Source organism: Bicyclus anynana, chromosome 7, assembly GCF_947172395.1.
Source record: "Bicyclus anynana chromosome 7, ilBicAnyn1.1, whole genome shotgun sequence".
NCBI classification, from domain to species: domain Eukaryota; kingdom Metazoa; phylum Arthropoda; class Insecta; order Lepidoptera; family Nymphalidae; genus Bicyclus; species Bicyclus anynana.
The window spans coordinates 9151953-9166068 of NC_069089.1; the positions used below are offsets into that span (position 1 = coordinate 9151953).

General features: G+C 37.4%; 1 protein-coding gene across 10 annotated transcripts in view; it reads right to left on the minus strand.

Annotated features, from left to right (window-relative positions):
- Window positions 1–14116, minus strand: part of LOC112047855 (protein still life, isoform SIF type 1) — a 178803-nt gene that overhangs the window by 131110 nt on the left and 33577 nt on the right. For 9 of the 10 annotated variants that reach the window (XM_052882453.1, XM_052882452.1, XM_052882449.1 and 6 more), the window contains exons 10-18: window positions 13166–13348; window positions 11978–12083; window positions 10735–10954; window positions 9485–9698; window positions 7966–8152; window positions 7413–7469; window positions 5866–5980; window positions 1242–1319; window positions 147–197 (exon numbers count right to left, since the gene is read on the minus strand). In XM_052882453.1, the coding sequence (XP_052738413.1) occupies window positions 147–197; window positions 1242–1319; window positions 5866–5980; window positions 7413–7469; window positions 7966–8152; window positions 9485–9698; window positions 10735–10954; window positions 11978–12083; window positions 13166–13348 (1211 nt within the window). The remainder of the gene's footprint in view (window positions 1–146; window positions 198–1241; window positions 1320–5865; window positions 5981–7412; window positions 7470–7965; window positions 8153–9484; window positions 9699–10734; window positions 10955–11977; window positions 12084–13165; window positions 13349–14116) is intronic. The other variant, XM_052882448.1, reaches the window with a different exon arrangement.

Consider the following 14116-nt stretch of genomic DNA (forward strand, 5'->3'; position numbering starts at 1 on the left):
AAATCCTCTTGTACATGTAAAAGGACACCAATAACTCTCTATGAAAAATATTTTGTAAACATGAAAATGAAGTGGCAGCAATCTTTCTGCGAATATCTAAATGGAAGCCATAGCTTCAGAGCTTGTAAAATATTTCTATGACTTACCTTGACTGGTGATCACTCAGGTATCCTTGGTCGCGATCTCTGACACGATCCCTGCAAGAAAAATCAATTAAAGATTTCCAAAAAGTTACAATAGACTAGATGATTTTTTTTTTAAATGGCTTTAAATTGATTATTATCGTTCTACTAGATTGAAAAAAATATCATATTTTAGACGTGATTACATAAAAATAACTGGACATAGAAATGCTTTTACAAAATAATATTATAATGGGAAAAAGTTTCGACCTTAAAAAGCTTCCTCAATCTGGTGCCCTGACCACCGATTGACCTGACACCTCTCAATGCACCCCACAACGGAAGGGTTGGATTTTTTATGATTTTTTAAGAATACTTTATATTTTATAAACATGGTTGATAATTAAAATACATAACAAATACTTGTGCATGAGAGATATTTTAGAATTTTAACTATCGTGAGTCATAAACACTAAAACAGTCGAAGCTCGCGTGATTATAGTCAAAGTATACCAAATCCAAAGACATACTGCAGTGTGATAGTCGGTCATACCACAGTATGCCTGACTAGTTTCAAACCCATGCAACCCTTAGTCATGACCTTGTTTATGCAACGCGGTGAGCCAAACCATTAACAAGCTCTGCCAATAATCACAAAACTGTCAGTCGTGTTTCATATTTATATATATATATTATAATACTCACGTTATTTCAAAATAAAAGAACTGACATAATATTTTTAGTGGGCTCCACCTCTCAATTAATTAGTTCAGTTTTAACAGCCTGTCAAAAAAGAGAAGGTTCGATGTTCAGCAAAACAAGCTTACAAACTTTAATACCAACTGATCAAGTTGAATAAAAGCTTGTACCAATGATTAGAAACGTTCGTCTTACATCTTTCTCAATGAGCATGTTCTAAATTAAATTGACATATTTTTAGTGGCCTCTACCTCTAAATTTATTGGTTCAGTTTTAACAGCCTGTCAAAAAAGAGAAGGTTCCATGTTCAGCAAAACAAGCTTAAAAAATTTAATACAAACTAAGCGAGTTGAATAAAAGCTTGTACCAATGATTGGAAACGCTCGTCTTATACCTTTCTCAATGAGAATGTAAACAAACCTGGTATTGTGATCGCTGAGGTACCCCCGGTCCCGCTCGCGGTCCCTCTCTCGTTCCCTCATCAACTCGTTGCGGTCGCTAGAACAATGGCGCGTTTTAATCAAAGCACAGATTAAAAAAGAATAATCAAGTGATAGATATAAAAAGTTCCCTTAAATTAGGCATTTTTGCAAATAAGAGTGCACATTGTTTCCATCTGTCTCACTTGTAGATGTACTTCAATCTTTTTCATTTTATTTCTTACTAGCTTTCGATGAGAATAGGGGAATAAAATATAGCCCATTAACCGATTTGCCTAGCCTAGAATTAGATTAAATTAGCCTAGAAAGCCACGTTCTTTGTGCACTCACAAATAACATGGATTGTAGGCTTTCTCGTGGTAAAAGAATTTTCTAAATCGGTTCATTAGATCCAGAGATTACCGTCTGCAACAACACAAGCTTTACCTCTTTATAATATTAGTATAGATTTATCAAATGCCGGAATAGGTGGTAGGTACGTCTTTGCAAGTATAGTGGTTACTAGCAACGAACGATGAAGTACGCATCAGACCAAGCAAAGGCCAGACGCGATCTAATTTAGAAACATTGGATATACTTAATTAACCCGAGCTGGGAATTGAACTCCGGACCTCTCTGTCATACACTAAAACTGAGCTATCCAACTGAGCCAGAGAGGTCGTTAAAACCCCACTGTTGTTGTAAGGCTCACTTTGTGTTGGGGACAAAGTAGCATAGGATTACCATTAGCAATATATTGATTATGATGCTAATATTGTACTACAGCTCTATGGTCTAAGGTATTCTGATATTTTTAACTTCCAAAAAGGAGGAGGTTCTACTACTCGGGTTACGAGTAAATTATATTTTATAATGTATTTTCAAAAATATAAAGTTTGCCTTTTTGCTAGACTTTTTTGAACAATGGCGTAAAATATAAATTGTTGATATTGTTTTAACAGATTAGTTAATTATTTACCACACCATAGGCATGTGTTTCTCAAGTTGAAAAGTTACCTAATTCGTTTAAACTTTACAACATCTATTTCATGCCATCGAATAAGTTTTATTATAATAAATGATGTCGGTATACAACTGCCTTAGCCGTTCGAGATATAACAAAATAATGCATAATCCCACCATTTTTTTATAGATTAATAAAGAAGAATGCCGTATCTATTCGATCTTCTAACGTCTTTGAATCCAAGTTAGATGGTAAAATGCCTACATATTGTATAACTATACTGCATATAACATATTATATGTCGTTAGGTTTCGTCGTGTTCTGTGGGCTAATATGCTTGATAAGCAACAGCTCTATTAACATGACCGGTCACTGGCTAACAGAGTCAGTGAACAGGAAGACTGTCCGTCTCATTATATAGGCCGATAATATTATTATATTTGTATTATACGGATTAAACACCGGAAGAACGTTTTACCATCTTAATATAATCCCCCTATAACCCCATTAATGTTTACCGAAATCGGTACATTGACTTTTTTACAATAATAGATATTCATCATCATTCATCATCAACCTATATTCGGCTTATTGCTGAGCTCGAGTCTCCTCTAAGATTGAGAGGGCTTAGGCCAATAGTCCACCACGCTGGCTCAATGCGCATTGGCAGACTTCACACACGCAGAGAATTAAGAAAATTTACTAGTGTGCAGGTTTCCTCACGATGTTTTTCCTTCACCGTTCAAACACGTGATATTTATTTTCTTAAAATGCACACAACTGAAAAGTTGGAAGTGCATGCCCGATGGATTCGTACCATGGCTATAATAATAGATATATCATTGTAGAAAAGTCAATGTAAACATAAAACATACATGTCTTATTACACAAATACACGATATTACAAAAAATGTAGTGACTAATTTAAGCAATACTGTACCTACTCATACTCGTATTATAACAAATTTTCCATGTTACACATTTTGTGCATTAGACGTAGTTTAAAATTATCATTACATGTATAAAATGACTATCTTAAAATATCAGAGAGAGAGAGAGAGTTCGTCCCGGGTGGCTGATGCGGCATGTGTGTAATAGCTCTAGCTCACGTTCAAATTTGCATGACTATCTAGTCGGCTGAATAGAGAGTAAATTTTTGCTTCAAGTGTCATGTACACTTATAGTCATAGAATATTAAGTTTACTGGACAGTGCTTCAAGTGCGCTGCAGACTTAGCGGTATACTTGACCGCGTGTGGCTGGCACGCTGGTGGTAGGCGTGGTTTAAGACTAGCGTTTTTTATTCTGCCCGAAATTCGGCGTATGCGTTTCCACGCCCGCTACATTTCGCGCTTCATTAAATCTGACTCGCATTTGTGGGCTTATTCCGGCGTATTCGAAGATGGATACTGACGAGCTTATTAGGGGATTCAACGCTCGTGTGATTACGTGATAAGCAAAAGGCGCGCTTATATGTACGTGTAAAAAGCCAGTCTATAACTTCTCTTTAGAGTGGCGTTTATTACTAATACGACTGCTTATTACTTTACGATCATTTTCATCATTATTATCAGCATATGGAACACTGCTGGACGATGGCCTTGTAAGGCTTTCCAACCATGCCGGTCTGTAGCCGCTTACATTCAGAGGCTCTCCGTAATCTGTTTGATAACGTCGGTCCTAGTGGCATCGACCAATACTGCGCTTTCCGGTGCTTCGTCGCCAATTCAGCATCTTGCTAATGTCCACTAGTTTTTAAAACTATCTATGTGCCGCCCCGCCCATTCCCACATCCGCTTTGTGACTCATAAACATATGACAGTAATCAAGGTATTTTGAAGGTTTTTTCATTTATGATTCGTTCACGCAGAAATACTTCGACCATAGCTCACTGAGTCTTCATCAGCTTACGATGATATGAAAATAATTTTTTGATGGTTTTATGTTTTTATTAAATAAAATTTTTAATTAGATTTGTTATTCAACAGTTATATTTAGGTGCTTTCCCTTATTCAGTCAAACAATATTAAAACAGTATTGAATGCCTTTAATGTAAATAATTAAAAAATTGGACAAGTGCGAGTTAAACTTGCGTGAAGAGGGTTCTGAACGATGTAACCTAAAACTTTAATTATAAAATATTAGGGATAGATTCTTGAATAATTTTATTTTAAAATTACAAATAAAAATATATCATGTTGTTGCACGAACGAGCTTGTTAAGAGATCCTCTTAATAAGTTCGTTCATTTGATGTGTCACACATACGATGCAGTTTGAAAAAGTTTTTTTTTTTATTTTCCACCTTGCCCTACAAAAGTGATTTACATATCCAACAATTTCAGAATTTCAAAGTATACCGGAAAACATCAAGTTAACTTCTGAAATTTTTTCATAATATTTTGCTATTTAGTACTTTTTAGAAAAGCGGGGGGGTCTATTTTCTTGAATAACTGGGACATTATTTATTTCAAAATTACTAATAAAATATATTCGAGAACCTAGTAACATTGATTTCTTTCATGTGTTACACGACGCAATTTGAATTTTTTTTTTTAATTTAAGAGAGCTTCAAAAATAAAATGCTGTTTTATTCTCTTGCTTTTTGTTTTATTCTATTGCTCTTAACACACGATGCAGTTTGCAAAACTTTGCAAAAATTTTTTTTTTCACTTTTCATCTAGCCGTGTTTCCCCATTCACGATACACCTCTGCGTATAGGCCACAGAAATGTATATGTGTACCAAATTTTAACTTGATTGGTCCAGTACATTCTAGGAAAATAGACGGACATCCGAATGTGCGCGAGTGACTTAAGGATTCCGTTTTGTGTGATTTCCGAAATGTAAATCTCTGTTGAGAACATAATCATTACTATAAATAGTAAATACTACTCTTAAGTAAAACAATAAATAGACAAATGCCTTGTTGGTTCAGTGATTAGCCAACGTAAATCCTGGTGACGAAGTCCTATTTTTGAGTCTTGATTTGTGCTATAGTATATTCCATCGTTTCCCAACCTGTGGTCCGCGAGTATGTGTATGGGGGTCCGCGGTGTCATCTCTGGACAATACATAAATGTTAATATCTCGTAATCGCAACGCTTAGGTACTTAAATCGAGCAGATTTTTTTCTTTTCAGATGAGAGAAATGATGCAAACTTGTTTGCATATGTTATTTTATTTTGTTTAACTCTGCCTTCGCACACTACAGGTGAAGAAATATTTGAAGTATTGAACAACTTTATTCTACTCATGAAATTACTTCTAAGAAATATAATAATAATAATAATAATAATAATCATTTATTTGCAAGAATTATTGTTCTTTACAATATTCAACCAATTTATTAATTTATTCAATTTAATATGTGGCAGTCGTACCCACGGTGCTCGGACTATGACACTGACACTGTTTATTTTATTAAGGGGGTCCGTGAAAACTGTGCTTGATTTCCTATGGGTCCGTGGCGGAAAAAGATTGGGAAACGCTGATATATTCAATAGCAGGCCGGAATCAGAAAGTCAAACAAGTCATCCTAAGGCCGCCAACCTATATAAATTAACAGCGTGTTAGGCCATAAACTTTCTCTCCTGCAAAGGAGAGTTGCCCGGCCCTTCAGTGGTCTGTTAAATGATGATAATAAAAAATAACTATAATAGTACCTGTAATAACCATCTCGGTCAGACCGGGCGCTATGCTGCCTCTCAACACCCAGGCGATGTGGTAACGGCAGGGTTGAAGATCGGCTCCCTCCGCCGGAGCATTGCGAGGCTGGTCCTGTACCAAAACATATAGTTAATATGGGTAAAAATAACAAATTAGTAGTATTTATATTCACTTTTCCGTAAATGATAGTGTTTAAGGAATCTAGTCCGGTCTAGTGTTTAGGGAACACCTTTAATTACTAATTACTAATGACTAATATTATAGAGAGGTAAAGTTTGCGGTATTGCAGGAGAAATCTCTGTATTTACTTAGTCTGATTTTATTATTATTTACAAATTAGTTAGTATGAAACAAAAAATAACTATCATATACGAGTAAATACTCTAGGGACTAACCTCATTTCTAAATATTAAAAATTATTAAATTAAAATGCTACTTCTAACTTATTAACGTTAAAAACGACTTAAGGCCTCATTTGCACGAGAGTTAAAAAAGCGATGCGATAAAATCCAGCGTTGCGGGTACGGCGGTTAGTATAAAGTTGAATGAATATCTATTTCCAACGCCCAAAATTGAAAATGCAACACTGCTCGATAAATAAGCGTCGTGTTTTGAAAACGCTGTCATGTGAACATGTACTTGGGAATGCATTTGATGTATTTCAACGCTTTTATAACGTCCTTTAAAAAAAGTCTCGTGCGAATCAGGGCCTAACCTGCTCGGACCTAGACGTCATCCGCCGCGCGTATTTTATATAGCGATTAATAAATAACGTTTTTCTAATTGTAGGTTTTTTTTAATATATCCATGATACACCATTTTGAAATCCTCTTGATGAGCCCTTGAATTTCATACCCATATCGCAACATTCGAAAAAAAACATTTTTCTCCTCGAGTCTATAGCGTCTTACAGTCGTCGTGTTAGTTTTTTTAACTTCAATAATTTAAGAACACTTGGGTTATGAAGACACATCTAACGATATCTTAATTACAAATCTAACGATATCTTAAATCCATTCAGCGGTTTGGAATACAATATTACATACATATATACATTATACATACGCGCGAAAACATAACCCTTCTTGCAGTCAGGTAAAAAAAACTTGTACCGGACGGCGATGTAAGTCAACCGATTTTTGGTCACTAGTTGGACTGATAAAATTAAATGTGTGGTAGGGAGCCTTTAGCTTGTACATAATATTTTCTGTGTCTCACTGTAGTCACAAACATCGTAGGACCCAAAGACATATAAAACAGGCAGACAGTATCTCGCTGTCAAACAATTGAAACACCTTGGCGCGCGGTATTTTTGTGTGAGTGTGAAGTGTATTTGCTAGCAGGCTAATTAATTCACTATCTTTGACGTATACTAGTTGACATATACGAAATTGAGATTATATGTAACAAATGTCATCCTTACTAAAAGACGTTGTCTGGACTTTTATTTTATTACGTCTATGGTAGTTGTCTCTACAAAAGTCCTTTATCTAGAGGTTGATATGATGATGAAGGATGACGATGTATGAAAGTATTTACTTACTTCTACGAGGAGGGTATGGACTCCGCTGATTTGATGGCGGCATGTTGTCGTTGTATTCTGAGCAATAAAGTACAGAATGAGAAAAATATAATTAAGAATAATATAAATCATTTGACATCTAATAAATATATATTATATATATTTTAGATATATAAATTTAAATTGAGTTAAATCTCACCAAAAGCCGTAACTTCTCCTACAAATAAGAAAACATTAGAATCAAAATAATTTTATACTATAATGTGTAATAAAGTAAAAATTGTTATTTCAGTGGGATTTAATTTCAATTTTAAAATTCCAGTAATTATTTTTTATTAACTACGATCATCAAGCTATTTAGGATATTAAAGGAGATTTAATAATTTACATAACTAAACATATAATACAATCTACTTGTATATTAAAGACATCACAGGCGTAACCGCCAGTGAGTCATTAAATTTAGGTAAGCAAAAAATAATTTAGCATTAGTGCATTTATTATTTTAAAAAATCTTTAAACTTGTGTAAAGTAAATAAAACATTCTAATTTAAATTATGGTTTTTTTTCTTACCCAAATCCTCCATACTCTGACTCAACAGAGCCTCAAACGTGTGTAGGCTATAGCTCTCTGCATCCATACCCTTAGCCAGTGTGTTGCGGAGATGCATCTCGTATTCAAGTAGTAATCGTGATGTGGGAGACCCGGGCGCTGGCGTCGCACTGGACTGAGATGCCTGACGCGATAGACAAGGCTTTTGCTGTTTGGAAAAAAAAAACATCATCAGTACATTAGAATGTAATTGAAGTTCATGTCTGTGATTTAACAACAACTATGTTTCCTACAGTCGATACTAAAGCACAATCGAATTTTTTTTTAATTTTTTTAGAAAATGTGAAAAGGTAACAGACAGACTTACTTTCACATCTATATCTATATTAATACGAACTAAGAGTAAGAGTAAACAATATTAGAGATTATATAACTTATAAAATGATCACGGCTGCATCAAATTTACTCCCACATGCAAAAAGGGCTCTTGCCAACATAAATATTTTTGCGCTAATCAAGCCGTCAAGAATGACAAGAATGGCCAGAGACCAATTGATTGACGCTGGTCTTGTAAATTAATGAAAGTTACATAATATTTGTTTCTTTTGCGGTGGAGACCCTTGGCCCATGGAGTTACAGTACCAAAAAATGTATTCGATTTATTTCAAGGACTACTAGACATAAGAGCTGGACCATTTTTTGTGCAAAGGATCCAACTCTGAAATGCAGTCAGTGTTCTTGGCAACATGGGCCTGTTAACAAAACTCAGAGTTACTCAACGTGCATTGGAGCATGCTTGGAGTAGGTATATCTGTGTGATTGAATAAAATATGAGAAGATCCACAGAAGAACCAAAGTTACTGACTGACATAGCTCAACGACTCGCAAAGCTGAAGTGACAATGGACGGGGCATATAGTTAGCAGAGCTAATGGACGTTGGGGACCTAAGGTTCTAGAAAGTCGGTCTCCTACTAGGTGGACCGAAGATATTAAACGGGTAGCCGCTCGATACAGGCGGCTCAAAACTGTTTTGCTTGGAAATTCTTAAGAGAGGCTCATGCACAGCAGTGGACTTCCATCGGCTAGTAATGATAATGATGATTTTTGCTAACGTTCCACCCAGCCATGGTTAGTATAGCTTTTACTCGATCTATCACGAAGAGCCGTGATAGCCCAGTGGATATGACTTCTGCCTCCGATTCCGGAGGGTGTGGGTTCGAATCCGGTCCGGGGCATGCACCTCCAACTTTTCAGTTCTGTGCATTTTAAGAAATTAAATATCACGTGTCTCAAACGGTGAAGGCAAACATCGTGAGGAAACCTGCATACCAGAGAATTTTCTCAATTCTCTGCGTGTGTGAAGTCTGCCAATCCGCATTGGGCCAGCGTGGTGGACTATTAGCCTAACCCTTCTAATTGTGAGAGGAGACTCGAGCTCAGCAGTGAGCCGAATAAGGGTTGATAATGAAATAATGATGATAAATTAGCTTGAGTCTCTTATTGCTGGGAGATAAATAAATGATATTTTGGAACACTTACTCCATGGTGATGTTGCCGGGGGTCCCTGTCGCGTCGCTGGCACGGCTCCTGGTCGGAGTTCCCGTTGGATGACGATGGTGTGGTGGCGTAGCACTGGTTGTCAAACATCACGTTGTCGGACGGCGGGGACAGGTCGCGCTCTCCGCCGCCCAGCTCCAAGTACAGACCACGGCCGGGGTAACCACTCGGCGCTGCACCGACACCCACGCCGCGGCTACACATAATGAGTTTTTTTTTTTAATTTTAACAAGAGTTACGTGTATTTTCAGTTATCGTCAGAAGTTCTGTAAGTTCTATATCATAACGCGGATATCAAAAGTTGCTCTTGGAGGATCATACCTTTGGGCATGGAGAACTACACGACCGGAATGCTAAAATATTTTTTTTTTTTTATTCTTTACAAGTTAGCCCTTGACTACAATCTCACCTGATGGTAAGTGATGATGCAGTCTAAGATGGAAGCGGGCTAACTTGTTAGGAGGAGGATGAAAATCCACACTCCTTTCGGTTTCAACACGACATCGTACCGGAACGCTAAATCGCTTGGCGGTACGTCTTTGTCGGTAGGGTGGTAACTAGCCACGGCCGAAGCCTCCCACCAGCCAGACCTGGACCAATTAAGAAAACCTCAATCGGCACAGCCGGGGATCGAACCCAGGACCTCCGTCTTGTAAATCCACAGCGCATACCACTGCGCCAAGGAGGCCGTCAAAAATATTCATCTCATCAGCCTATTTTAATGACCCACTACAGGATTAGGCCTACCTGCGTATATATATGGGCCTTAGACCTGCTCCAATGCAGGTTGGCGGGCGGATGATAATTTTGTCCAAACTATTTTCGGACATCAATTGTTAATGATAATAACTAAAACGTGCTATCCGAGGCACGGGGTTGTAACTTTACCAACTTTAGTAGGTTTTTGTTACATGTTAACTCATAAGCTTTAATTTGAAGAACTCACTTGAAGAATATATTTGCCAGCCGTGTAGACTTGTTTTTGAGGATATGGGCATAGGCTTTTGTACTCAGAAAACATATAAATTTCTATCCAAGAATATTTTTGCGAGCCCTGTCGGTGGTTGTTGTCGATGACATGAGAGTAGGTTTTGTATCATGACAACTCGTAAATTTATATTTGAAGAACTTACTTTTTTGAGGAATATCTCTGCGTCTCTTGCCAGCTCTGGTTATTGATAACATGGGCGGAGGGTTTTTCACCACGAAATCTCATAAAATAAAGAACTCACTTTGTTGAGGAGTATCTCTGCGAGCCCTGTCGGCTGTTGTTGTTGACGACATGGGCGTAGTGTCCGTGGTGCATGTGCGGCTGGTGGCGGTGCCCATGTGATCCGCAGGTGGGCGGGCAGGGCGCGGCGCCGCCGTATCGACGACGACCCATCTCCGGTGACGTCACCGGGCTCTCCGTTGACGGCATAGGTTTCAACATTCGCTTCAGTGTACTCGAATCTGAACAACAACGTTCAAACATTTTTAACTTAATGAGAAACGTTTACTGAAAACTAACTACTACTGAATGTAAAAAAATAAAAAGGGGGATACTGAATTATTATCAATCTCTTATAGTCTGACCAGAAAGATAAGAAACTTTGCCATGTTGTGAAAAAAGAAGAAGATAATTTCTTCGATTGGCATTAAGCAGACTCCTTCGACAAGTTACCTGATGATGCAGTCTAAAAAGGAAACGGCCTTACTTGGAACGGCACTAGTTTATTCTACATGAACCTCTGACGGCTTGTACGCGACATCGTACCGGAACGCTAAATCGCTTGGCGGTACGTCTTTGCCGGTAGGGTGGTAACTAGTCACCAGACTGGAAATGTGCCAATTCGGAAATTATAAGACCCTAAAATTGCCCGTGCTGGGGACCGAACTCAGGACATCTCTGTTTTGAACCACACACCATCAACTGCGTCCGGAAAGGTCGTTATACCTAATTTTACCAAGTTAACAGTAGCACACATGCATACCTTCAAATTACATATACTACGTTTGTTATGATAGCCCAGTGGATACAACCTCTGCTTTTGATTCAGAGGGTGTATGTTTGAATCCAGTCCGGGGCATACACCTCCAACTTTTCAGTTTGTTTTTTTTTGTGTGCATTTTAAGAAATTAAATATCACGTATCTTAAACGGTGATGGAAAAAGTCGGGAAGAAACCTGCATACCTGAGAATTTTCTTAATTCTCTAGGTTTGTAAACTCTGCCAATCCGCATTGGGCCAGCGTTGTCGACTAAGGTCTAACACTTCTCATCCTGAGAGGAGACTCGTGCTCAATAGTAAGCGGAATATGGATTGTTAATGATGAGACACTTTGCAGGACATGTTAGAAATTCGTCTACAACCTAAAGCTTCATAGCCCTTGAATTACACCGACATTTAAGTCTTGTAAGCTTATAAGCATGGCGATAGTACTTCCTCGGATGAGCTCTATCACAAAGAGCTCTACTACTACTAAACCGTCTTACCCATATTCATATCTTCTGTACTCTTCGACTTAGTGCGACGAGACCCGGAAGTATTATTGTTGATAACGTTATGATTGTGCATCGTGTGGCGGTCTTGTTCGCGTGACTGAAACAAATTCATTTTAATCAATTGTAAATACTTGAAAATATATATTAAAACTTATTTTTTGGTCGTCGGGTTATACTTGGACGGTTGAGAGTCTGACCAAACTCCATATTTAGCTACGTATCGCTTTCGCTAAAATTTATTTTATATTTCGCTAATATTTATATGGATCTAAATAGAACTCTATATTCACGGATCAAAATACAGAAACCTCCAGAAGGTGTGATCGCACATAGGAATGAAACCGTTGAAATTATTCTTTTTTTGTGTATTTTAATGAACAAGCGATTCTCTCTCAATTTCGAGCGAAGATCACTCTGTACCTACGTGTTGTGTGACGTGCTATACAGGTACAAATTTTGTACACAATGCGTGCTTTATAATGATGGCTGAACATGGCTTCTGGTGTTTTCTGTATTCTGAGATTCACGGTTAACTTCTATTCCGGACTGACACATACTAGCCACGTCAACTCGATTATTTTACTACCTACCTGCATAATAACACGTATAGACAAACATCCAGATTTCCTAAATAGAGACTGGCTATTGCAGGCTCTTGGTCTATCAAGTTTCATTTAAATTAAAAACAAACACTGCATGTGGCCTAACAAAAAAAATGTCAGGCCACATGCAGTGTAGGGTTCCGTAAACTGAATTTAGTAGAAGCACTTTAAACCCTTATAATGAACGAAAATACCGATAGCGAAACGAATCAAAGCAAAGAATGGTGTTTTCAGACCCACTAGGTTTATTTTTTTAAACCCTATCTAACAATACCCCACACTATGAGATAAACGAGTAAATAAGTCATCCCCACTTTACATATAAGGGAGTTAACCTTGAAAATATTTTCAAGATTTTATTTTACGACTTTGTTGACATTCTTAATATTCATACTCATGCTCAATTATAGCTTTCTAATAGTAATAGTCTCTGTAATAAGTCACAGACATAACAGATAGACAGACATGGCGAAACTACAAGGGCTCTATGTTGACTAACAAACGGAACCCTAGAATAAATTTCTTTTTAATGTTTATCCGTTTAATTGCTTCTACTACAAAGTATGAAGCTACTTACAGATTCATTCCCGTCGCCGTAGTCAACACTCTTGGGCATGTGCTGCAAATGTTCTTTGGATCGCGTAGACGTGGCGGAAGACTTGGAGGAAGTGAGGGTGCCGCCAGCCTGGACGCCTTCCGACTTGAGGTCCTGGCCGTGTTGGCTGGCCTGGCCACTCGTGGTCTGTGACTCGTCGTTTATCTGAAACGTAATTATGCAAGTTCAGAAATGACAACGATCTTCCCTTTAATGAGCCTTTTTCCACAAAAGGTTTTAAAAGAATCCGCTAGGGGCAGCAACGGGGAGCGTTACAAATCGCCATATGACCGTCAAATTATAGTAAGCGACACTTTTATCGTATGTGTCAATTTTAGTACAAGTGACATTTTCAAATATAATTTAAAATTAGTTTTTACGATTTTTGGGGGGAGGGAAAGGTTAAATGGCTCGATACCAACTGCTTAGTTCGTATCTTTACTAAAACTAGCGCATTTTTTTAGCCTTTAAAGGAAATCGGTCAGAACGTTTTGGTCAGAATTCGGACGAGACGTTCTCGAGTTTTAACGAGACTACCGAATAGCAATTTATGTTAATTTGTAATAAAACATGCATATAGTGTGATTTGTGTGGTACAATTTTAAAATTAAATGGTTTTTTCTTTCATTCTTTCACTTTACTTAGATCTTACTAACTATGCAAAGGATTTTAATGCGATTTTTAACATTAGATAGAGTTATCCTAGATGAAGCTTTAATGTTGTTTGCCTCGCGGATGAAATCGCTAGTTTTCCCTACTAATATTATAAATGCAAAAGTAAGTCTACCTGTTACCTTTTCAATGCTAAATTTACCAATACCAGTTTGAATGAAACTCGGTATAGAAATAAATTCTACTTTAAGCAGAACATAGACTTCTTCTATCCCGGAAAAATCCATGTATCCGCTGGATTTGCAAAAATTTTACGCAAAC